Source organism: Girardinichthys multiradiatus, chromosome 4, assembly GCF_021462225.1.
Source record: "Girardinichthys multiradiatus isolate DD_20200921_A chromosome 4, DD_fGirMul_XY1, whole genome shotgun sequence".
Classification (NCBI taxonomy): domain Eukaryota; kingdom Metazoa; phylum Chordata; class Actinopteri; order Cyprinodontiformes; family Goodeidae; genus Girardinichthys; species Girardinichthys multiradiatus.
The window spans coordinates 36026101-36050946 of record NC_061797.1 but is presented as its reverse complement, the minus strand read 5'-3'; the positions used below and the strand labels follow the sequence as shown (position 1 = coordinate 36050946).

At 39.4% G+C, this 24846-nt stretch overlaps 2 protein-coding genes across 4 annotated transcripts; one reads left to right on the top strand and one right to left on the bottom strand.

Annotated features, from left to right (window-relative positions):
• Positions 1 to 619: 619 nt before the first annotated feature.
• LOC124867127 (saccharopine dehydrogenase-like oxidoreductase) lies at positions 620 to 10375 on the top strand. Its single transcript, XM_047363397.1, has 12 exons — positions 620 to 1097; positions 4318 to 4430; positions 5862 to 5942; positions 6528 to 6657; positions 6780 to 6829; positions 7693 to 7823; positions 8548 to 8665; positions 8867 to 8986; positions 9076 to 9132; positions 9220 to 9331; positions 9423 to 9504; positions 9885 to 10375. The coding sequence occupies exons 1-12, from the start codon at positions 899 to 901 to the stop codon at positions 9973 to 9975; spliced, it is 1284 nt and encodes a 427-aa protein (XP_047219353.1). The 5' UTR covers positions 620 to 898; the 3' UTR covers positions 9976 to 10375.
• Positions 10376 to 13337: 2962 nt separating this feature from the next.
• Positions 13338 to 24382, bottom strand: gcfc2 (GC-rich sequence DNA-binding factor 2). Of its 3 annotated transcripts, none has more exons than XM_047362525.1 (18): positions 23999 to 24382; positions 23002 to 23103; positions 21710 to 21919; positions 21358 to 21609; positions 21057 to 21157; positions 20671 to 20813; positions 18514 to 18697; positions 18187 to 18310; positions 18038 to 18089; positions 17858 to 17958; positions 17457 to 17656; positions 17229 to 17373; positions 14558 to 14679; positions 14385 to 14461; positions 14182 to 14248; positions 13952 to 14098; positions 13730 to 13866; positions 13338 to 13623 (listed from the first exon to the last, which is right to left on the bottom strand). In XM_047362525.1, exons 1-18 carry the CDS (start codon positions 24315 to 24317, stop codon positions 13491 to 13493), a joined length of 2616 nt encoding a protein of 871 aa, XP_047218481.1. In that variant the 5' UTR covers positions 24318 to 24382; the 3' UTR covers positions 13338 to 13490. The 3 variants fall into 3 exon arrangements, with proteins under 3 accessions (XP_047218481.1, XP_047218484.1, XP_047218482.1); XM_047362528.1 differs by having other exon boundaries at positions 23002 to 23100; XM_047362526.1 differs by having other exon boundaries at positions 17858 to 17955; positions 23999 to 24381.
• Between the last annotated feature and the right edge of the window lie 464 nt (positions 24383 to 24846).

Below are 24846 nucleotides of genomic sequence, written 5' to 3'. Positions count from 1 at the left end.
AAATAAATCCAAAACTACTTTAATGTGTGAGTCCTTTTACTTATTTAATACCATTCTTCTAGTTAAATATGCCTTACATTACATGGGAAATTCATTCATTTAATATGAAGCCACTATTATAACATTATTAACAGTTATTTCAGTGTTATTCAGTGAAGTATACCATGATATAATTGACACAATCTCTATGCTTCTTTAACCTGCACAAGTCTTCTTCAGGCATATTAAATTGAGTAGAGCTACTTTTCCCACTGATTCACTCCTTTTCTGCACACGCTACCAGAAAAATTAAACCTTAAATAAATTAAATATGCCTCTTATAAATAAAATTAAAGTTTTATTATTAACACATTTAAATAATGAAAAATAGTTAATTAAATATATTATAACTATTAAAGATATATCTATCATTATTAGACATAATCCACGCATTTGCTTTCAATTTTAAAATATTTGATGAGATATTTGACAAATATGAAATAATTTGGAACATTTTTCTCACTCTCTCAGCAAAAAATGCCACTCACAATATGGCGGAGACGTCGAAATACAATCCTCACGTTAACACGACGTCACGTCTTTGTGAAAACCAATCAGAAGCCTGAGGAAGTCGTTCTGCGAACATAAAATCAATACTGGAATAATTTAAGAAAACAAGACGAGTTTCGTTAGCGTAATACAATGTGTAAAAGATATGGTATATTTTCTTAATATAGAATATTTTTTTAATGCACAAACGGTCGCTGTTGTGACTTTCTGTTAGCATATTAGCACAGTTTGGCTACGGAAGCAGACAGAGCAGCGCTGTGAAAAGCGCAGCGGGCAGCTCAGCCCCTTCATTGTGACAGTGTAAGGTGTCGCAGTAAGCTTCTGGTCTGTCTGAGTGTCTGCTGGTACCATGGCGCGGGTAGAAACATCTTCCAACAGGCCTTACCACCTGGTCATCTTCGGAGCCTCTGGCTTCACGGGGCAGTTTGTGGTGGAGGAGGTCGCCCGGACGGTGTCTGAGGGTCCCAACGGGAACTTGAAGTGGGCCGTTGCTGGCAGGAGCAAACAGAAGCTGGAAAAAGTTCTGGAGCAGGCCGCTGGAGTCCTCAGTATGTATCTGATCGGTCACGTTTGTTGTGCAAGTTGTTTCTACTGGAGCCGGGATAACTATTCGTTTAATGTGTTTATCTTCTACAATTAGAAAGTTTTGTAGCTGCGGTTGCAGGCTTTAGAGACATTGATTAACTCAAGATGATGAAGCAATTCATGCAGTTAGGGCGACCAGTTGGACGTGACTTTGACCCTATTATAAATCGTACTTCAAAGGACAGATGAAGTATTTAGTATTTGTCGAGTATTATGCACTATTTTAATCATGCACATGTGAAATAAAGTAAACCAAAGCAGCATTACGCTCATTACTGCCTTCTATTACAAAATATGGTATAACAGTTTTGGACAGAAAGACACTTTTTTTTTCCCTGGTTACAATCTCTAACAATAATTTCTAAACTGATTATACCTATTATTACTATGGCCCAGAACTGTTCATTGGCAGATAAATCCCTTAATTTTGATTTATATGTTGCACTTTTTTCTGACCACAAATTATTTTTAAATGTTCACTTATTTCAGTAACCTAATTCACTAAGTGAAAGACACTATATAAATTAATTGCAAACAGCTTGGTGTTTATTTCTGATAATTATGATTTTCCGCTTGCAGCTAATGAAAACATGACATTTAATTTCTTATAAGATTAGGAAAATACATCTGACTAATAAATACAATGACTACAGAAATATTTGCTTAATGAAAAGAATGTTTAATATCTACTTAAAGATTGTTTCAAGAGTTACTTTTAATCTGACAATTGAGCTGACTCTGTGCAGGCTAGTTAAGACCTCACTTTACATCTTGTTTTACCAAACATTTGGGTCTATGTGGATCGTGTGATAGCTGCACAGCTCATTCAGTGATCACCTCCATAAAAAACAAAAATCAGCTAGTTATGCTTTTACAGTGATTTAAAAATCATTACAACTCAAAATTTCACTAAGAAAATAAGTAACTTTATTTAATATTTTCAACTGACTCAGAAATTGTGTTCACTTTAATGCAATTATCACATGAAATAATTTTGGGTCGACTGGCCTCACTGATCCAGTCCAACACCAAATCTGGACCAGGAAACTATTCTGCTGTCATGCTGGTAACACAAGTTTCTAGAAGATCAGAAGATAATTCTGTGGTCTCCTCCTCTTCAACAGCTGATGGAACATACCAGCTGATTGTACAGTCTTGTACATACAACACAAACACACACACATATTGTCCCACCACACAGAGAGTGCTCAAAACTGTAAAAATGTGTCCTTTGCCTTGCAGACCCCCCAGGCTGTTGGTGGCATATTTCTAATCTCTGGTATGGTTATGCAAGGTTTCACAAGACCCTATCCAATAATATTAGACCCAACCCATTCATTATCTGTGCATGTTGGGCCATTCTGTGCTGTTTCTGTTTCATTTACATTGTATGTATTTTCAAACTGAAACAGTACCCACTTGAACGCACCAAAGATCACACTGCATGTGTTTTTTTTGTTTGTTTTGTTCTAAATAAATTTCAGTGTTACCAACTTTTGTCTCTCTGGACATCAGTTCTCTGATGATATTCAAGCTTCAACACATTTATTTGTCTAATTTCCATTTAGACTCAGGTCTGTAGGTTTGCATGTTGTTGCTTTGTGTATAAATGTAAATGTAACCTGTTTATTAGACTAGATGAATCAGCCTATGAATGTGCTCGTTGTTTAACTCAAAGCAAACTCCTTTTTCTTATTTTTTCAGTAATGGTTCAAATTGATTATTTTATGAATCCTTTACATATCGCTTACTATGTGAGTTGGTCAAGTAGGCTTTTATTTGAATTTATTGTACAAGTATGAAAATATATATGTATGTAAAGGGTGTCAAAATCTATGTGTGGGCTTTCCTTGTTCCACAGAAGAGAGCTATGTAATAAAATTAGAAAGCACAAGATACTGTGAGCTTAGACAGTCATTCAGTGGTCAAAACGTTAAAGGATAAAAAAATTTTGTACAGTATATGCACTAGGTACTTGGTCTAGGCTCCTTTTGCATGAATTACTGCATCATTGCAGTGTGGCCTGTAGGTGTTCAGCCTGTGGCTCTGCTGAGGTGTTAAGGACGCCCAGCCTGCTATAATTCATCTGCATTGTTGGGTGTGGTGTCTCTTGTGTTCCTCTTGACAGTACAACAAGTATTCTTAATGCAGTTTAGGTCAGGCCATTTTGCAGGTCAATGAAGCGCAGTGATAATATGCTCATTAAGCAGGGTATTGGTACTTTTGGCAGCATGGCGAGGTGTGAGCTGTTTTGAGTCCAGCATCTCCATAAAGCTTGTCAGCTGAAGGAAGCATAGTGCTCTGAAATGTTCCCAGATTACATGGATTATGTGCCTCTGCACTCTGGGAACTTCATTTCCAAATGAAATGCTCAATTTTATCTAAACCTGTCTTCATAGCCCAGCTTAGACGCTTCTGATGTTGCCTCTGGTTCAGGAATAGCTTAACACAAGAGTGGTTTACCCTCACTTTTTTTTACAGGGTATGAAACAAATACATGGGTTACATTGAGAATGTAATCCTACCATCATTATAAACCTTATTTTATTTTTGGACCTGATTATTTCTTGTCTTCTACTTTTTCATTTTCTTGACTTTCTTTAGGCAAAAGGGATCATAGATGCACAAACTGAACTGAAAAAAGGCAAAAAAAAAAAAAAAAAAAACACCTTAAAATCAAAAGAAACAATTAGAAAACCCCACAGGAAGACTGAAAAATCACTATTTAATATGAATTAAAAAGATTACAAGGAAGCAGAGCACCACTGATTATAAGTTTTAAAGAACTTACAGGTTGTTTTAAACCTTTGCACATTACAATCAGTCTTGCAGTGACCTCCTGATTCTTTAAGCATTGTTGTTCTTTTACTTTCAGCTTGTCTTATGAACTCTTGTCCAGAAATGCTGGCTAAGTCAAGACATTTGTATTTTATTTGCCAAAAGCAAGAAAGGACCAAACAACATTGCTCTAACCAATCATTTTGTGAAGAAAGGTTGTCCTCATGAACATTGTGAATTTGCATTAGTTTGCTTGTTTACCTTTCTGAACATCTTAAGGGTGCTTGTTTCTGTTGTCCATTCTGATAACAGCCATGGGCCAAATGCACAGAAAATATTTTGATGGTTGGTTTTTAGTCTGAACCAAACTGTTGCACCATTATTCATGTGTGCGTCTGTTGACAGGTAAGCCTGAGCTTCGGACAGAGGTGGACGTGATCGTGGCAGATGTAGGAGAACCTGACTCCCTTGCAGCTATGTGCAAGCAGGCTGTGATTGTTTTGAACTGTGTCGGGCCGGTAAGCAGATGATTCCACAGATATGTGTTTGTTACAGAGAACTAACTTCCATCACTTTGTCTCACAGCTGTGGCATGTTGGCGTCTCCTTTTGGCATAAGCGTAGATCTTCATCTTGCCTGCCTGCTTTCTATTTTTCTGTTTGTGTCGTGTTGCTGTCGTCTCAAACGCACGCAGAGCAAACACAAAGCAGCCTTCATTGACAATGAAAGCTACTGACTTCAACACACAATAAGCTTTATTGTAAAACGGCCAGAGTCATTTTTACAGTAGCAGTTTTGTGTTTTACACCAAGATATTCCTCTATGTTAATTAACAGTTGCACATAGTAACTCGTTTAAGCCCAGGCAAAAGGTTGAAATTAAAAGGTAATGGAATCTACATATATTTTCCATCTTGCTGTATGTTCTAAAAAGGTAGGGTTGTTACCATCAGGAGGAAAAGATCACGTTATTTCTTATTTGTATTAGAGGCTGTGGTTTCCAAGGAACTAGTCCTGTTGGTCTTTAGGAATGAAACTTGCTCTTCAAGTTAAAATCTGCCTGATATTTATCACCTCAGAAGGCTCCAAACAACTCATGAGCCCCAAACATACTGAGTATCACTAAAGGCATCTGACTACAAACCTGTTTGAATACAGCTGATGTTTTATTTAGTTTTACTGTAAAAATAGACAGTTTTTATTGCTAATATGTCTCATCTTGAAAATGGGGAACATTCAATATTATGTTTTTGCCTTTTTATCCTATATTGTGTTTTTATAATTCAAACACTACAAAATGAAGTTTAAAATGCTGCTTAATGTATCAGTGAATGTGTGTGTGAATGGGTGGATGACTATACAAGTGCAGGCCATAGGATCCATTTTCCTGGTGTTGGTCAGGACTCTGGCGGCAGCATTTTGGATGAGCTGCAGGACAAGCACCCCACATTGTTTTTGGAAGTCCTGCTGAGCAGACCCGTGGCCACAATGCTGGTGATCCATGAAAATTTGGAAACAAGTTAATTTAAAAAACCGACCATTTTTAATATTCACAAACACCCAGCAATTAACTGCCTCACTTTTCCTGATCTAAGCAACTAGTGGCAGCTGCAAGCAGTAGGCACAATCTTCTTTAAAAAGCTTTCTTTGTTCAGTTTTAAGGTAAAACTTGCTGCTCTTCAGGGGTTGAAATATTCCTAATTAACAAGGAGTTTTAATATTGCGGTTATAACACATGGTTTTAGCAGTAATTCAATTTTAAGACAGTATTACTAACTGTAGGAAATTGTATTGGGTTGATCATTAAAAAATATAAGTTAATCTCTACAAGAAAATGCATTCATTGAAAGATTAGCCCAAGGAAACTTGGGCTGACTACAATGTAATTATTGGAATTTAAGTGTAAAATGGGTCTGAGGGAATTGACGTCCTTTCTCTTTGTGTTTATAGTACAGATTCTTTGGTGAGCAAGTGGTCAGAGCCTGCGTGGAGAATGGAGCCCACCACATTGACATCAGTGGAGAGCCGCAGGTTGGTTTAATGCTCTGATTTCAAACATCTTATTACATGTGTTTTTCATAAAATGATTGAAGACTCTGTTGCTGAATTAAATGGATATTTCTATCTTTAACCAAAGTGTTAAATGAGGCCTTTATGCTGGCAGTAGCCTGCATGGGTGCTGTCCTGCAGATGTCCTGACATTCATCTTTGAAGCTGTTTGTGTTTGGATTAAATTGGAGACATGCTGTGTCTCATGCTGCAGCCAGTTGGGATGAAATTATCTCTAACTAGGCCACATGACAACAGCTGCTGTCTCTCTCTGTTAGCTGGTGGGCATCGTATCTTACTGACACACAAGCTAATTTAGGGTTTCTGTCCTTTGATTCCTGAAATGTTCTTTCTTCTTACATTCAGCAGATTTGTTTTGGAGAACAACAAAACCTTGATTGTTCCTCAAATCTTTCAAGTTTTCTTTGTATTGATTGTCTTAATATTCATTGTATCCACTGACAGATCTATTTAAAATGTTTTGAATATCATTGAAATTGAATATAGTGTAGAATACTCAGAGTGTGGTTTTGTTTGTGCTGTTTTCTGGGTGTTTTCGTTGAGCAGTTTTTGGAGGGCACGCAGCTGAACTACAGCAGCCAGGCAGCAGAGAAAGCGGTCTTCATCATCGGAAGCTGTGGGTTTGACTCCATTCCTGCAGACATGGGAGTCCTCTACACAAGAGATCAGTTCAGGGGTGAGTATGGACATATTGATCTGCATACATACAAATCCGATCGATGCATAAAGTCAAAATTGTAGCTCACCATTATATTGATTTGTACCAGGATAACCTGTCAAGATGTGGTTTGTCAACAGGTACCCTGACTGCTGTGGAGAGCTTTCTGACTTTCAGCTCAGGACCTGAGGTATGTCACTACATTACCCATAAGTCTATAAACTGAGGCAGCTTGTTGATTCGAAATCTTTTTTCCTCTGCAGTTAATATTGTTATCTGTCTTGTAAAAATGTCTGTTTTGCCCTTTTTAACAATTCAATTCAGTTTTATTTATATAGCACCAGTTGTCCTCTTCAGGTTGGAGGGGAGTTCCTGCCTCAAGTGAAGGAGTTCAAGTATCTTGGGGTCTTGTTCACAAGTGAGGGAAGAATTGAGCGGGAGATCGACAGACGGATCGGTACGGCTGCCGCAGTAATGGGGGCACTGTGCCGGTCCGTTGTGGTGAAGAGAGAGCTGAGCCGAAAAGCGAAGCTCTCAATTTACTGGTCGGTCTACGTTCCTACCCTCACCTATGGCCATGAACTTTGGGTCATGACCGAAAGAACGAGATCCCAGATACAAGCGGCTGAAATGAGCTTCCTCCCTAGGGTGGCCGGACACTCCCTTAGAGATAGGGTGAGGAGCTCGGCCATCCGGGAGGGGCTCGGAGTAGAGCCGCTGCTCCTCCACATCGAGAGGAGCCAGTTGAGGTGGCTCGGGCATCTATACCGGATGCCTCTTGGACGCCTTCCTCTGGAGGTGTTCCAGGCACGTCCCACCGGGAGGAGGCCCAGGGGACGGCCCAGGACACGCTGGAGGGACTTTGTCTCTCGGCAGGCCTGGGAACGCCTTGGGCTCCCCCCGGAGGAGCTGGAGGAGGTGTCTGGGGAGAGGGACGTCTGGGTTTCTCTGCTGAGTCTGCTGCCCCCACGACCCGGTCCCAGATAGGCAGAAGACGACGAGTACGAGTATAGTTCAGCATTTTTCTCTTTGTGTTTTCTGTGCATCTGTCAGGGTGGGTGTATCCATGATGGGACGTGGCAGTCAGCCATCTATGGCTTTGCTGACAGCCAGAAGCTCCAGAGTCTTAGAAGGAAGTTTAATCACAAACCTCTCCCCACTGTTGGCTCAAAGCTGCGGCGCAGGTACACCGAACAATCCCTTTTTATTTTCTCCCAAATGTTATCCTCAGAAGAAATACGCCACAGTTCTTGCATGTATTGTGCATTGCACAAGTATTCATACCCCTTGTTTTTGTCAAGTTACAACCACCTCGATGTATTTAATTGGGATTTTATGTGATAGACCAATGCAGAGTAGTATGTACTTGCATGACTTGTATTTACATTCAGCCTTCTTTACTCTGATGCCCATAAATAAAGTGCAAAGCAACTAGTTTCACCTTCCAGCAGGACTACCCTGCCCTACCCTAAACATCCAGCTAGAGCTTCAGAGTTTTACATCAAAGCATATTCATCTGTCAGAGTGGCCCAGCCAAAGTCCACACCTAAATCTAAATGAGAATCTGTGCTGAGAAATAGAAATTTGCATCCCTAGATGCTCTCTATCCAAGCTGGCTGAGCTTATGCAAGCTTACAAAATAGAACAGGCAAAACGTTTGTGCAAGGCTGGTGGAAATATAGCAGAGTAGACTTGCAGGTGAATGCATCTTTATGTTGGTCTGTCACATAAGTGAAGTTTAACACAACTGAGGTGATTCCCTTTTGGGCTTGAGCCTAAAACTTGGTGTTTGTTCAAATTGTTTGCCTTCTGTCCTGAACAGTGAAAAAGTGCAGAGCAGGAGACAAGCGGACACACTAAAAAAACATTCCTTATAAAATTTCATTCATAAATTTCTGTGTTTTTTAGGGGAGCACTGTTCTTCAGTAATGAGATCCAGCAATATTCAGTTCCCTTCATGGGTTCTGATCCGTCTGTGGTGAAAAGAACCCAGCGTTTCCTGTCGGAGGAACACCAAGACACACCGGTCAGTGCCGAGCCCAAAGGACAGAATTTTAATATTGAAAATACCAGCATTTGTTTTTGGTAAAACGTTTTTAGGAATTCATTGTTAACAGTAAGAGTTATTTAAGAGCTTACCTTTCATCAGTATTTCTTTTGAACGTTTTAAAATGATTACATTGGTAATATAAGCACCATCTAAATGACTTCCTTCTATAAATCCTAGGTCCAGTATGGCGCCTATGCTGGAATTGGAGGTGTTTGGAACATTATCAAGATGATGTTTGCCGGCATGATGTTCTGGTTCTTGGTCAAGTTCAGTTTTGGACGCAACCTGCTCATGAAGGTAAATGAGGAAGATGCATTAAACGATGCCTTTTTATAAAGCAAGTTTTTTTTTTTTTTTTATGCTTATTTGTTAACTTCTCTGTTCAGTATCCAGAGTTCTTCTCCTTTGGAATGTTCTCAAAAGCTGGACCAACAAGAAAGCAGGTAAAATAACAAGTGACAATTAAACACATATTTGTTTAAATCTGTGGAAAAAAATATATACATTTGTTATGTGTCGGATTCTGTTAGATGGAGGGATCATCCTTCCAGTTCTCCTTCTATGGTGAGGGTTACACAGACGAACAGGACCCCACCCAGGGAAAACCTAATGCCAAGATCCGCACTCTAGTTCAGGGACCAGGTAACCGTTGTAGAAAGCTCTGTGGCATGAATCAAAGATAAACTTATCTTTTAAGAGTAAAACTCATCTGCTTTCATCTTTTATTATTCAGAGGCTGCCTATGTGGCCACGCCCATCGCCATGGTGCAAGCTGCTCTAACGATCCTCAACGAACCTGCAGCTTTGCCCAAGAGGTGAGCTCCCACGCTGCCACTCAACACACCACAAAACTTTTAAATTCAGTTTCTCACTTGTACTTTCAACGTAAACGTAATTAAAACAAACAGATTTGCAACATGTAGTTTTGTGTACGTTGCATTTTGTTTTTTTTTGTTTGCAGGATCAAAACCAAAACTGCAACCTGCAACCTTTGTTTTTCTACAAATTCATAAAGTTTTGTTGGATTTTTAAAAAACAAATGTGGCTAAACTATAGTATATTTATCAACCACAGTTATTAGATTGGACTGTACAAGTTAGAATAATGCAAAAGAGCAGTAAAATCTACTACTTAGTAAAATTAGACTTTTTGTTCTGAATTATTTCTGGTTCTAATTTATCTTTGTGTTTTCCAGAGGAGGAGTTTATACTCCAGGTGCTGCTTTCGCTAAAACCACACTCATCGACCGCCTCAACAAACATGGCATCCAGTTCTCCGTCATCTAACGCTTGTTCCATCCTTGATGTTGTAGTCCAGTGAGCGGTACTAACATGCAAAACAACCAGCACAACTTTCAGCTTTAGAATAGACTTTGCTTTTTTTTTATTAAAAGCAGCCTGTCGACGTTTAAGATGAGTTCTTGGTGATGTTTTCCACATTTAATCCTTTAACGCGCCAGAGCCTCTCTAGGTTCACGTTCAGCTTGACTAATGTTAAAATTTTGCTTGGAAAAACAAGCACAATGGTTGCTGTGTTCCCCAGTCAGGGACAATAAAAGAATTGCTGCATGTTAATAGGTTTTGCATGGTTCTCTGCTAACATGATTAGTGCTTCTAAAGACTTCAGGACAGAAATTTGTTCACATCATGCCTCTGGATGGATATTAAAGAGACAATTAATATTCTATGTGTATTTGTCATTTCTCTGCATTCTGTAACAAAAAAGAAAGCATTTGACACATTTAAAAGGAGTTAAGTGTTGAATATTGCACAGGTGACCAAAGCCTGTCTAATTTTTCACCAATTCTTTTCTTTTTTTACCTTAAATGTCTCCAGATGTGTGGACACATGTGAGCACACTTCTACCTACCAGCTCATAGATTTTGATTTAAATGTGTAGACAGAGGACTAGTGAGGTAGAAGTAGGAAATCAGCTGCACTACTGCTTAAAAATTAACCTGTTGAATGTTATAAAATTAAAACAAAAGCATTCTGTTATATCTTCTATTTGGTTCAAAGCATTAGTGGAGGATAGAACCTGCAACATTAACCTGTTTGTCTTGGGATGTTTCTTCCTATGTTGTGTTACTTGTGCAAACCCACGAGCTGCTTAATGAATATAAACAGACTTTCTATGGTGTTTAATAAATATTGTTTTGTACATGCAAAGTCAGATCAGAATAATTCCACCCAGTGTTGATTTCAGTTCAGACCTGTTCCACCTGTTTAAGCCTTTTGTGCATGGTTCAAGCTGTAATCTGATCTTTTTTGGTTTTGTAACACTTTGTCAGCTTTATAAATAAAGGCAAATCTGCAGAAAGAAAGGTGACATTTTTAACACAAACCACTGTGTAACAATACCAGTAAGACACAAACTATTCAGTTACTTTTTAGTGATGGGTTGCTGCAGCTCAATAAATTTTAATATAACTAATTAAAACCCCAAATTTAGATTATCAAAAAATTTAAAACTCAAAGATTTTTAATACAGAAATGTTATGGTAAGCATAGGAAAAATGCTAACTTGACAGTTATCTAAGATGGATTGTACCATATTAACAGAAAGTTGAGTGGTAGGAATAATTCTGGTACATTACACAGTCTCAACTCTGGTTGCCTCCATGGCATGCTGGATTGATGCAGTAATTCATGCAAAAGGAGCCCAATCAAGTAATGAGTGCATTTATGGGTCATTCTAGGGACATACTTTTTACTAGGCTGACATCTCTGAATTAAAAATCCATTTGTTAATTAGTATTTTGTAATCAAATTTTCAGACAAACTGCATTTTGGATTTTTATTAAGTTTTTTAATTACTGAAACACTTCAAGGATATTCCAATTTATTGAGATGCACCTGAAAGGTCAAAAGCTAAATTCTTGAATTTTTTTGAACTGCTGAAAAATTGTTTTAAAAATATTTGGTGCTTCAGAATTTTTGTCTGAGAAGAAAAAGCTCAACAGTGATGGCCTGTTACCCAGCTACAGGTCCTTCTCAAAATATTAGCATATTGTGATAAAGTTCATTATTTTCCATAATGTCATGATGAAAATTTAACATTCATATATTTTAGATTCATTGCACATTAACTGAAATATTTCAGGTCTTTTATTGTCTTAATACGGATGATTTTGGCATACAGCTCATGAAAACCCAAAATTCCTATCTCACAAAATTAGCATATCATTAAAAGGGTCTCTAAACGAGCTATGAACCTAATCATCTGAATCAACGAGTTAACTCTAAACACCTGCAAAAGATTCCTGAGGCCTTTAAAACTCCCAGCCTGGTTCATCACTCAAAACCCCAATCATGGGTAAGACTGCCGACCTGACTGCTGTCCAGAAGGCCACTATTGACACCCTCAAGCAAGAGGGTAAGACACAGAAAGAAATTTCTGAACGAATAGGCTGTTCCCAGAGTGCTGTATCAAGGCACCTCAGTGGGAAGTCTGTGGGAAGGAAAAAGTGTGGCAGAAAACGCTGCACAACGAGAAGAGGTGACCGGACCCTGAGGAAGATTGTGGAGAAGGGTCGATTCCAGACCTTGGGGGACCTGCGGAAGCAGTGGACTGAGTCTGGAGTAGAAACATCCAGAGCCACCGTGCACAGGCGTGTGCAGGAAATGGGCTACAGGTGCTGCATTCCCCAGGTCAAGCCACTTTTGAACCAGAAACAGCGGCAGAAGCGCCTGACCTGGGCTACAGAGAAGCAGCACTGGACTGTTGCTCAGTGGTCCAAAGTACTTTTTTCGGATGAAAGCAAATTCTGCATGTCATTCGGAAATCAAGGTGCCAGAGTCTGGAGGAAGACTGGGGAGAAGGAAATGCCAAAATGCCAGAAGTCCAGTGTCAAGTACCCACAGTCAGTGATGGTCTGGGGTGCCGTGTCAGCTGCTGGTGTTGGTCCACTGTGTTTTATCAAGGGCAGGGTCAATGCAGCTAGCTATCAGGAGATTTTGGAGCACTTCATGCTTCCATCTGCTGAAAAGCTTTATGGAGATGAACATTTCATTTTTCAGCACGACCTGGCACCTGCTCACAGTGCCAAAACCACTGGTAAATGGTTTACTGACCATGGTATCACTGTGCTCAATTGTCCTGCCAACTCTCCTGACCTGAACCCCATAGAGAATCTGTGGGATATTGTGAAGAGAATGTTGAGAGACTCAAGACCCAACACTCTGGATGAGCTAAAGGCCGCTATCGAAGCATCCTGGGCCTCCATAAGACCTCAGCAGTGCCACAGGCTGATTGCCTCCATGCCACGCCGCATTGAAGCAGTCATTTCTGCAAAAGGATTCCCGACCAAGTATTGAGTGCATAACTGTACATGATTATTTGAAGGTTGACGTTTTTTGTATTAAAAACACTTTTCTTTTATTGGTCGGATGAAATATGCTAATTTTGTGAGATAGGAATTTTGGGTTTTCATGAGCTGTATGCCAAAATCATCCGTATTAAGACAATAAAAGACCTGAAATATTTCAGTTAGTGTGCAATGAATCTAAAATATATGAATGTTAAATTTTCATCATGATATTATGGAAGATAATTAACTTTATCACAATATGCTAATATTTTGAGAAGGACCTGTATATGGACTTTAAAAGGTGACCTCTTTCACTTTATAAAACACAGAAGATAAAGACAAAGTTCCAACATTTATTCATAAAAATATAACAATTTGTAGAAAAAAACATTGATTAAAAATCTGAGAATTGGTTGCACCGCTGCATGTTTTACCTCTACAACTTGACTGATTCTTAGTTTAACTTGATTCTTTATTTCATCCCGTTTTAAGTCATTCTGTTTCCTGGTTCAGAAGCTGATGAGAGTAGACAGCATCTTCATAGTGGTATTTCTCTGTTAGAGCCATAATGGAGTCGTAGCATCTCATTCTACTGAGAACCTTCAGTTCTTCAACCACAGCAGACCTACAGCAGACAGAGTTTGGATAAAGGGATAAAGCTGATGCAAGAATCTGTTTTGCAAGCAGTAAGATGAATTTACATCAGCCTATGAAGTGTGTTGTTGTATGACCTGGTGCTTGGATCTTCAGGAGGCTGCTGTTTGCAGAGGCTGTGAACCTTCTGAACAATGTTGTTCCTGAAGTTCTGCAGCTGAGGCAAACAGATGCTCTCACCTTCAAACCACGAGGCAGGTAGAAAGCCTGCAATCTGAGGAGGCAGAAAGTGTGATTTTGCCTACAGATCCCAGGATACAGATTGCACCAGTGACACATTTAGCTTTATATTTAGATACCTTTCTGTGTGCCAAAACGTCACTGCTGGACATCGTCTGACTAGACAGGGTGATCATAAGGTATCGATTCAGCAGCTTGTCCAACATCAATTCTTTCAGAACGGGCTCAGGAAGCAGCAGATCCCACTTTCCCATATTCCCTAGCAGCTAACAGAGACATAAAATAACCATGATTAGCAAAAAGAGGTACCAACATGGTAAAGCTGAGACATCTTTTAAGACGTAGTCACTTTAACAGCCGTCCAGAACTGTTTATCCCTGAAGCGGCGTTGAGGAGACGTTTTGTCCTCCAAAAGCCTGGGAAAAAAAAAACAGATGACCATTAAACATTCATTTCATTAAGCTAATCATTGATGAGTTGATAATTCAATCTAAGCAGTGAATTTAGAAAATGTGGGCAAGCTTAAACGATGAATGACTTTAATATACTGACTTTTTGGGGTATAAGGGGATGAAGACATCTTCATCTACGCAGCTCCTGAGCCTGCGAACCACTGCTTCTATGAATCCCTGCAAAAGGCCGAAATACACAGAAAATACAGTTTCTCTGATGCATGTTTATTACTGACTCACACTACAGACACCTGTTGGCCTTGTTGGCCTTACCTTAACAGGTTTACTCTGCTCCCCTTCAAGTATGGAGTAATCCTCCTTCAGCCTGTGACACACAGAAGAGAGGCAGGCGGATTGTTGGTGGGACAAAGGATCCCACACCAGCTCCACATAGCCTACGCAGAAAAACCCCACATTACTCACGTGGCACAACTGAAAACTGCACTGCTAGTAAAGAAAACAATATGCAGTAGCATAATATCACACAGCTGCATGGTGGAGCACGGTGGCAGCAAAAAAGTCTTGAGCTTGAATCCCAGCCTGGGGTTGTTCTATATGCCGTTTGCATGTTATCCTCGTGCATGAAGGAGTTCTCAAGCTTCCTTCCAGAATTGAAAAAAATGACTGTACGGTAATTGGTCTCTGTAAATTGCCCTTTGGAGTTAGTATATGTGCATGGTTGTCCAGTTTGTCTCTGTGCTACCCTGTGATGAACTGGCGACCCGTCCAGGGCGTACCCCACCTCTCGCCCAATGACTGCTGGACATAGGCACCAGCCTCCCCGTGACCCCGTGAGGATTAGCAGATGTAGATATTAGAGGGATGGATAATCTCACAGTGAAAATATTTGAAAAGGAGAAAAGGATCTCTTGACCGTCCTCTTTGCTCAAACTCTCCATTGTCCAGATTCCCAAGTTCTTTCTTATACTCTTTTCTCTTTAGCTCACTCCACAGGTTTTCTATAGGATTTGGGTCTGGGTATATGTCTTTTGAGCCATTTCTGTGTTGTTTTAGCCATGTAATTTGTTAATGCGTCTGAAAGAACACCAACGACCCATCTTCAGTTTACTTAGACTGTTATTTAAAAGGTCCTGGAATTTGTGCAAGTACCAGAAAATAAAACAGAAAATTTGTCGCCGGACATTTGCGACATTTTAAGTTATTGTTGGCATTAATTATCAACAATTTCACTACAGTTCAGTAAGACAAACGTTTCAATGCAGTGCCGATGATCAGAGCAATTTAAATATTCCATGTAAACAAAAACAAAAAAAAGCACATTTAGCTAAGATAGGAACCTAACTTAGTAGAGTGTGAACTCTTTAATATTTTAAATGTTCATAGTTTTATGCAAATGATTCTGCAGGCGGAAAGACCACAGTTAAAGGATTGGAGGCAGTTTTCCAGAAGCTTCCAGTGATGATCTTCATCATCCTCATGTCCTGCCATCCTCTGCTCCACTGTCTAACCATCTTCTACTTTATATAAATATTTAGTTATGATTTTACAGTCAAGGTCTCAATTCCCTGTACTTCTGGACCGATTGTTATTATTCTACACAATTTTTACTAAAAACCTGTTCTGTAGTTATCTGACATGAGCTACCTGATGATCATAAAAGAAAAATTAAGTGTGTTCATCAGTGTTTAATAGTTATTGTAAATGAGTTGTAAAGCAAGAACTCTGGCCTGATGCAGGTTGGTACAACATTAAATTGAAAATAATGATTTAATCCTGTTTATGAATCCAGTGCAACTTAAGGAATAATGGAAGGAATTAATTATCTGTGAAAGTCTAAAGCTGCTCATCATCATCTATTATTTATCAGTTGAAACAAAAAAATATTTCTTAGCTAATAGTCTTTTAAACTGAGTAAAAGAGTAATGCCATCTGCTGGAATGAAGGTGTATTGCAGTTTTCGTCACAATTTCCACATATGTCATTAGGCTCATTTAAATAGATGGTCCTTGGCAAAGGAGAAAGAAAATACAGAATTCATTTGAAATCCTATTCCCTGGGTAAAAAAAATCCTGGGGCTTTCGGTGGAAAAAGGGCTATAGTCATCCTGTTTTACTCCAGACACATCAGGGGTGTTTGTTGCTGAAAGTCAATCTAATTCTTATCTGACCAAAGTGCAATCACAGTTGAAGTCGTGGTACAATTCAGCAAAATCCACATATTTACATTTGTGATGGTAGAACAGAAAGGGACCTTTCTGGCATCCCTACAGAAAACCATCTAATATTAGATCCATATTTGTCCCAAACTGCACATATAGGTGCTGTAAAAATAGAAACATAAATATGACTCTTTATTCTGAAATCCAATTTCTACATAATTTCTTTGTAAACCTTTAATAGCACGTGTTGAGCTGTCCTCTTTAAAAATGTCCAGTGGACACATTTTAATTGCAATTAAACAGCAATATTTATTTCTTATTGTGAAAAGAATAATGTATTTCGAAGAATCGTGTTCCTGAAGCAAGCAAGGCAAAAACTATTGATTGTTTTTCCTTTGGAGCCTTAAATTCCCTGAGCAAAGGGTTGTGCATTCTTTACTTAAACTAGTTACTGTGGTTTGATTACACACACTCAGTGGAAACCAGAGCAGAATAAAATGTATTTGTTCAGATAATGGCCTCTGAAAGCCTACTATTAATTCTCCTGGTCACTGAGTTTTATGAAATAATACCCGAGGCGGGAGGCATGAAATATTGGGAAAATTAAAAAGAAACCTCCTAAGACTACATGAAAACCGTGCTTAATGTTTCTGAAATGAAGCGTAGCCGACAGAAAAAACAAGTATTTCTTAAATTTCACAGCAAGACCACAGCTCTGGGCAGCCATCAGTTCACCTCGACAAGCTCCAAAATGTCGTCTCTTCATAAAGATTATGTGTAGATGTATTGGTAAATGTCTGAGTGAAGAGTGTGTGTGATATTTACTGGTCATTTTGGGTAGAAGAGTCTTTTCTATGACATTAGAGAGTGTCTCTCTATCCGTGTCCTCCAGCTCCTCATGGCCGTGGCCGTGACAAAATGTCTCCACCGCTGTGAACCATGGGAGGTTTTCAAATTCCCCACCAACATCCTGGGACACAACCACATACACAGAAATGATTAACACCTCAATGTGTTTGGACAATCCTAAGCATTTTTAACGTATCCACTCACTTTTAATGGGTTCCACATCAGCAGCTGATGCCTGATGATGGGGTTCAGCAACTTGGGCAGACAAAGAGAGATGTAGGCGTTGTGGTAGGACTCAGAGTAGGACCTCCTCCATTCTTCAAATCGAGACAGAATCTTCTTAATGTCGTAGAAGTCGTCCTGGACGTCAGCAAACACTGCCTGAGACCTCGACTGGATATCAGCTGGTGAGAGAGCACAGAGGGCACAGAGTGAGACGATTTCCATCAGCTTAATATGTCAGGTTTTTAAGTAGAAAAAAAAAAAAAAGCAGCTACAGAGAACTTTCAGTAAATGGGGTCTAAACGTGGAATGCACTAAGGTGTACGGCATCTAGCACACTACTGTAAATGAAGGTTCAAAAAACAGATTTAATTGATTTTCACCTATTCCTTTCTGCAGCTGCTCCTCTTCTTCTGCAGAAGGCTCTGAATCTTCAGGTAAATTAAAGTATTTCTCTGGATTAATGGCAGAGTCCATCTCACTGCAGTTCACACAAACAAGAAATTAGAAAGTAAGGTCTTTGCTTTTTAGACATTTGAGAATATGTTTTGTATTGCACTCACCACCGAGTATCAGCTCCCTGTGCTGAGCTCCCAGTCTGCTCCTCTGTGTTATCTGCAAGAGGCATGGAGTTCATTTAAACGTTCAGTCACTTCCTGATGCACGCTGTATGTTTGGTTGTATTAAACAGGTAGACAGGGGGACCACTCACAGCTGAGCTGCTGCAGGTGGTCAGCCTCCTCTTTAATCCTCCTTCGCCTCTGAGCCAACAGCGCCTCCATCTGGTCAGACAACAGAGTGTGCATTTCCAGCTCCAAGCCGTTGATTTCAACAACCTAAAGCCAGAACATTATTGTTAGAAGCTTAAATGTCAATATAAATGAATTGAAAATGAAGACTGTATTTAAATATTAATAATCAAGCTTTATGCAATGTAGATACATTGGAGTCTGCTTTGTAAGTTACACAATTCATCTTTTCTGACCATTTCTTTGATTTATATAAACAGCTACAAGAAAATAATTTGGTAAAGTCAGACCTTCTCCTGCAGACATTCGACCAGGTTGTGGACGTAGAGGATCATAATCCTGTAAAAGCTGAGCTGACCCTCAGAGGAGCTTTCCTCCAGCAGCTCCAACGAGCTTTTAGCGTTCTCAGCGTCACCCTCCATCCTCCTCAGCTCTGCCTGTCGTGCTCTGTATACCTCCTTCAGGGAGTCCAGTCTAAAGACAATAAACAATGAGAGGAAACAAACATGACTTCCATATTTGAAGAAAGGAAAACATTCTCGCACCTTAAAAAATAATGCATCAGCCTGGAAAAAGAACGACATGAGGAATGGAAACTTGAATGTTTGTATTTGAAAAATCTCTTGCTTTTTATCTGTAACTTTAAGGCAATGGTCAATTTTCTTGTTTTTAATAGTGTAATTTTAAGGTCTTTCTGTTATTTCTAAAGGTATCTACAATGACGTTTGAGTAAGACCTATCTAAACCTAAACTCTGACCAAAAAACTGCCAGTTTTACTCTGGGCTTTTAATAACATGCCAGAAAAAGTCATCAGTTTTCTTCCACTGTCCCACTGCACAGAGTAACAAAGTGTGCCCCAGCCCCACCTGTTGCTGCATACTGCTACTGAGCTGGCTGAAAGAAGACTTCTATGGTATCCCCCTTAGTTTTGCAATATTTTCAGCTGTCAAAAACACAAACAGACATGATGTGGAAACTAAATGATAACTACCCTGTAACACTCTCTGTAACACTGTTTTAAAAAGACAACTAGCAGGATTTTTATGCCGATTTTTGACCCGATCTTCTTCTTCCGACATGCCCTGATCATCGTGATGGTTTTTAAGATAATCTTATGAGATATTCACGCTGTGTCAGGTGTGTTAAGAGTGATCTAGTCTGCTTGGAAGGACGTTGGGATCGCTTCGACCTCACATCGAGGATATTCAACATGTTGGATTATCTTGGCCCGATATCTTACCGTGTGGGGTGTTCCCTGAGGTTAAACGAGCACGCAGCCTGTTAAATGTGACGTGTAGCCAATCAGAAAGCAAGATGACGGAAGCACAGAGAGGAATTACTCTGAACTCACTTTGATCTCGAGAGGGTTTGCGAGATTTCCCACCTGACATCTGAATGTTCCTGAGTGAAATCTGTTCGTGTGCGAACAATATCAGCTTGTCAAAATTGTGCCTCTCTATAAAAGACCAGAATTAAGGTGGCACAATATATTGCAAATATATCTTCATTGCAATATCAGTGTTTGCAATATGTTGGCTAATATATTCCAAGTGTTACGAGTTTGCATTTTCATGCTAGTGTAATATTTAGCCACTGAGAAGGTTACATCTGCAAACAGTTAGGGAGAGGTTCAAAAGTATAGGCATTTGTCAACACAAACATTGATTGGTTTGTTCAATTGGCCCAGTTTTCCCTCTTTTTCCGTACTTTCATCACTGGCAAGGCGCTACAAAAAGAATGAAGGTGGTGTTTCAGAATTATATATAAAATTATATACACAATGAGACAGTGTGTATGGAGACATGCTCATCCAATCACATGTTTCGCTTTACTTAGGTTACGCCTTCCTTTGTTAGAGATGTTCCTACTTGTAGCCAGTTGGGCAGAGATTCACAGCAGCAGATGCACACGCCAGACACAAATGAGATTACCCAAAATGCTAAAGTACCCAAAGTGATGGAAGCACAGATAAAAGAGAGGAAAGATGACAATATGTACATATAGCAAATTGGCAATTTCCATCTAATGAGTTTTCTCTAGCATCATGCAATCCAAACCAGAATGGCAAAAATGTGTAATATTCTGCCCAGTAAGCAAAGAACTACCACATTTTCATAAATTAAAGCCAATGATAGCATCACTAAAACTGTTATCATACATATACTATATTATTTTGGCAGCAGTAGAATTTGTTGTTTTTCTGTTTTGAAAAACTGCATTTAGCTCGTGCTCTACATTTTTATTTGAATTTATTTGGAGATTCCATTAAACTGGAATATTTCTACCCAAGGGCAAAGTGTCATTTTGAACATGAATGCTGCTAGTTGCAGTGATACATGCATAAATTAAACAGCTTGCACGTATGACTGAATGTCTGATGGGTGTTGTTGTAGACTGTTATGGTGTGATATAGGGGAAGATATTGCATACGACAGGGGAAACTAACTTTGCAGTGATCCTTTTCTTCACCAGTGAGACAGAAATAGGAGGAAGGGTCTTTGGGATCTTAGGCCCAGTTTGTCTCTTTTTATGTCTTCCTCTCTCTGGCCTGCTGCTGCTGTAGCTGCTGGACTCACTGCCAGATGGACTCTGAGAAGGAAAAGAATTACGAGAATGAAGATATTCAGCTACATCGAGGATTAAAGGAAAAAATAAGATCGTTTTCAATTGTTAATGGCCAAACTTGACAAGATCAGAGAGGAACATGGTTTGAGGGACAAAGAGCGTGATATCAGACTGGACAGAATAAAATAAGGAGACAGATATGAAGAAAGATTAGAAAATGATAAGAATAGAACAAAAAGTTTTATCTCCCTTTTTTTTTTTTTTTACCTGTTCCCCTGGTCGTCTCTTGACTCCTTTTTCAATTTGTGTCTGTTCCCAAAGTTCCTGCTCCTCTTCGTCAGTGCCCGACAGGCTGCCATCACTTCCTCCTTTATGATTACAACAAAATTATAAAACAGACAACAGTGCAACTTTTTCTTTATTTACTTGATTCTTCTTTTCTTTTTCCTATAAAGACAGGCACCTCTGAAGAGTATCTATGGTTGCTCTCTCAGAATTAGCATTCAGTTCTTGTTCAATCTATGGGTTCATGTTTTGGTTATCACTCCATCTGTACTGTATCTAGTACCTAGTTTCTCTGCAATCCTCTCCCTGATGCTCTTCATTCGGGGAGCAAACTCAATTCTTCTCTCATGGTCATCTGGCTCATCGTCGTCATCAATTTCAACTCTGTCCTCTTCATCGTCTTTGCTATAGTAATCAGGGGTGCTGCCAGCAGAGCTCCGACCATCTCTACCCAACGATATGAACTCCTTCTGGGCCCGAGCGGCACGCCGCCGCCTCCTGGCCGCGTCTATCTCCTTAGCTTTAGGGATAATGACTGTGCAGGCAAAAGCAAATTAAGCAGACATGTAGAAGGCACACGCTTTCTCTGTCACAACTTTCTTTAACGCACAGCTACCTTACACATGAACACATACTTGGTTTGGTAGCGGAGCAGCCGGAGTCAGAGTTGGAGCTACTTGCAGGATATTCAGCATTACTTCCATCACTGTTATCGTCATCATTGTTACTGTTGATGTCATCATCATCATTTGTATCGTCATCACTATGCTGCGAATATGGTGAAGCCTCACTGCTATCATCATGCCTGGGAGAAACAGATGATGGGGCATCTCCACCACCAGAGGCTAGAAGACAGTAGAGGAAGACATGAAGTGCAGAAGAAGTCCATTCAACACATGCCGATTTTATGTAATGACATGCCAGAATACTTTTGTGATTTTGCTGTTTGTTGGTGCATAACATTTCTCTGAAATGAAATATGAACTTTATGGAGAGGATGAGACACAAAGATGAAGCCCTTAACAGAATGAGGCATCCTCCCTTAAAAGCTGTCAATTTAATTCGGGTCAACCGTTAACTTTGATTAGGACAACTAATATAATGAGCTTAAGTTACAGTGTGGCCTGACTTAAGCTGTAGGGCTGCATTATAACAGGAAAACATGATATTGTTGAATAGTATGATGCTGACTGTGATTGACTGTGATGAATCCAGATTTTCTAGACTAGTTTATTTTCCATTATAATTATATTATAATTTTATAATTATATATTAGAAGATTCTGATAAAAGTACTGATTGAATTCCTTTACTTAAGTAAAAGTAAAAAGTACAGGTTCTGAAATGTACTTAAGTACAAAGCAAAAAATTTATTTCACCTTCAATGATATAAAATATCTCCTTCGATAAGTTTTAGGCACACAAAATAGCATAGTGTTCCTCTTTTGCTCATAACCTGCCCTAAAAACACATTTACCTTTAATAATCAAACAAAAAATTATTTTAAATAACTATAATTAAACAAAAATACTAATTAGAAAGAAACTAATTAACTAAATTCAAAACACCATTCTTAACACCGTTCTCTGAATAGGTGGGATGGGCGGTATTTCTTTATTTTCCACAAAATAAGTGTTTTTTGAAACTACGAATATTGCCAAACAGGTGCATTTTTTCTTTTTTTAAGCAGCAGCAAGATTAAGTAACCTTTTAACCAGCTGTCTGGTAATGTACAGAAACAGGTAGAGGAGGGGCAACGCTACATTACAGCAACTCTCTGTGGAAACTCTCCCACACAGCTGTGCATCTCCATATTCAAACCCCATTTTAGAAAGCTAGAGATTAATCTGGATCGAGATTATTTTAAAGGTCATGTACATTTAGAGAAAGGAGGAGACAAAAAAGCAACAACATTTTGATGAAAGTACCTTTGCTGGGGTTGGTCTTGGTGGGTACAGCCTCCTTCTTCCTGACTTGAAAGACGACAGCTTTATCAGAGGACCTCTTCAGTTTAAAAGTTGATTCTTCTGCTGCAACAAGAAGACACCAAATATTTTCAGTTCAGGATCTTGCTGAACAATTAAAATATGCAATATCTGAAAACATTACGACCCCTAAAACTTAAACACATTACATGACTCTAATAAAGACACAGAAAAGAAACTGTAAAGAAACGTTAGTCTCCGTGAAGTTTGCCCAATAAAGCTGAAGCTCAGTGTGCTTCAGTGCCTACTGCTTTTGCAAGGTTTGTGTTAATGTATATTTATTAATTTAAGTAACCCACAAACATTTTCCATGTTGACACAATTGCAGTGCATTGCAAACAAGTGTTCGTGCCAAGTCAGGGATAAAGTTGGGGAGAAGTTTAAAGCATGGTCCAACTAAACTGACAGGCTGGGCCAGGAGAGCATTACTCAGCGAAGGAGCTAAAGAGGTCTATGCTAACTCTGGAGGAGTTGCAGAGATCCACAGCTAAGGTGGAAGAATCTGTCGACAGGACAACTATTATCAGAGGCTCAGACAGCCACATTTACAATGCAATGGTTTAGATCAAAGCATGTTCATGTGATAGAATGGTCTAGTCAAAGTCAAAACCTAAATCTAACTGAGCATTTCTGGCAAGACACAAAAACTGATGTTCATATAGGCTATCAATCCAATCTGATTGAGCTTGAGCTATTTTGCAAATAATGATGATTAATATTTCAGTCCCTCGACGTGCAAAGCTGGTAAAGACATGCCCTAAAAGGAGGTTTTACTTCCACTCCACTGTTTTGTGTTGACCTGCTACATAGGAACCTAATAAAATTAAATGTGAGATATCAACATTTCTGCAACGCACTGCAGGTAAACTCGTGTTCCCTATACCTGTCGTTGCCATGACGTTTGTCAGTCAATGAAAATATTTAACATTTATTTAGCCACCTTCTTTATCATCTGTGAAACTAAGGACGGAGCTTTTAGTCTTCTTTGTCCCATCTTTGTCCCCCTCTACTCTGTCCTCCGTCACTTCCAGCGTCTCGGCCCCGGCTTCTCCATCACTGCTGTCCGCCCTCGGGGGCGTCGCTTCCCGCTTGGAGCTGCAGGAGATGCCGCGGTTCTGTGCCGCTTTGGGTGGCTTGTTTATGACCGACGGAGCGCCCTCGGGTTCATCTCCTTCTCCGCCGTTCTTCTGTTGGTCTTCATCCTCACTAGAGCTCTGTTTTCTCTGTCGAAAGTTCCTCCGTGGCTTCTTGTTGAACATTTTTCGCTACACAACGATCACCATCGTAAACCGCGGCACGTCATTTTACGTTTGCTGTAAAATGTCGCAAAGTGGCCGCAATGCACCACGGATAATGTAGTAAACAAGCTTAAAATAGCTACATTTTCCAGGAACGTTATTTAAGGTTTATAAATGTTTCTCATAATCATTCCAGATTCATTCCAAGTTAGAAATATCTTTCATAAATAGCCGACTCTAGATTGTATGGGGCCGTAAGCACAATCTGATTCGGGGCCCCTACTTACAGTTGAGCCCAATCAGCCACCACAGCACCAATAACATGTTTTTTAAACTGTCCAAGATAGATGTTGGCGAACTGTGCTTAGCAACCTGACATTTGATCAAGAGCTAAAGCAATTTCTTAAAAAATTAATGAAGTAATAATAGATTTTGTACGATTTGTTTTCTCTAGGCCTCCACAGTGAATGTAATAATATAGGCTCATTCTCCATAACCATAACGAATTGGACGTTTTGACCTCTTTATTCTGTGCAAGAAGCTGAGCACT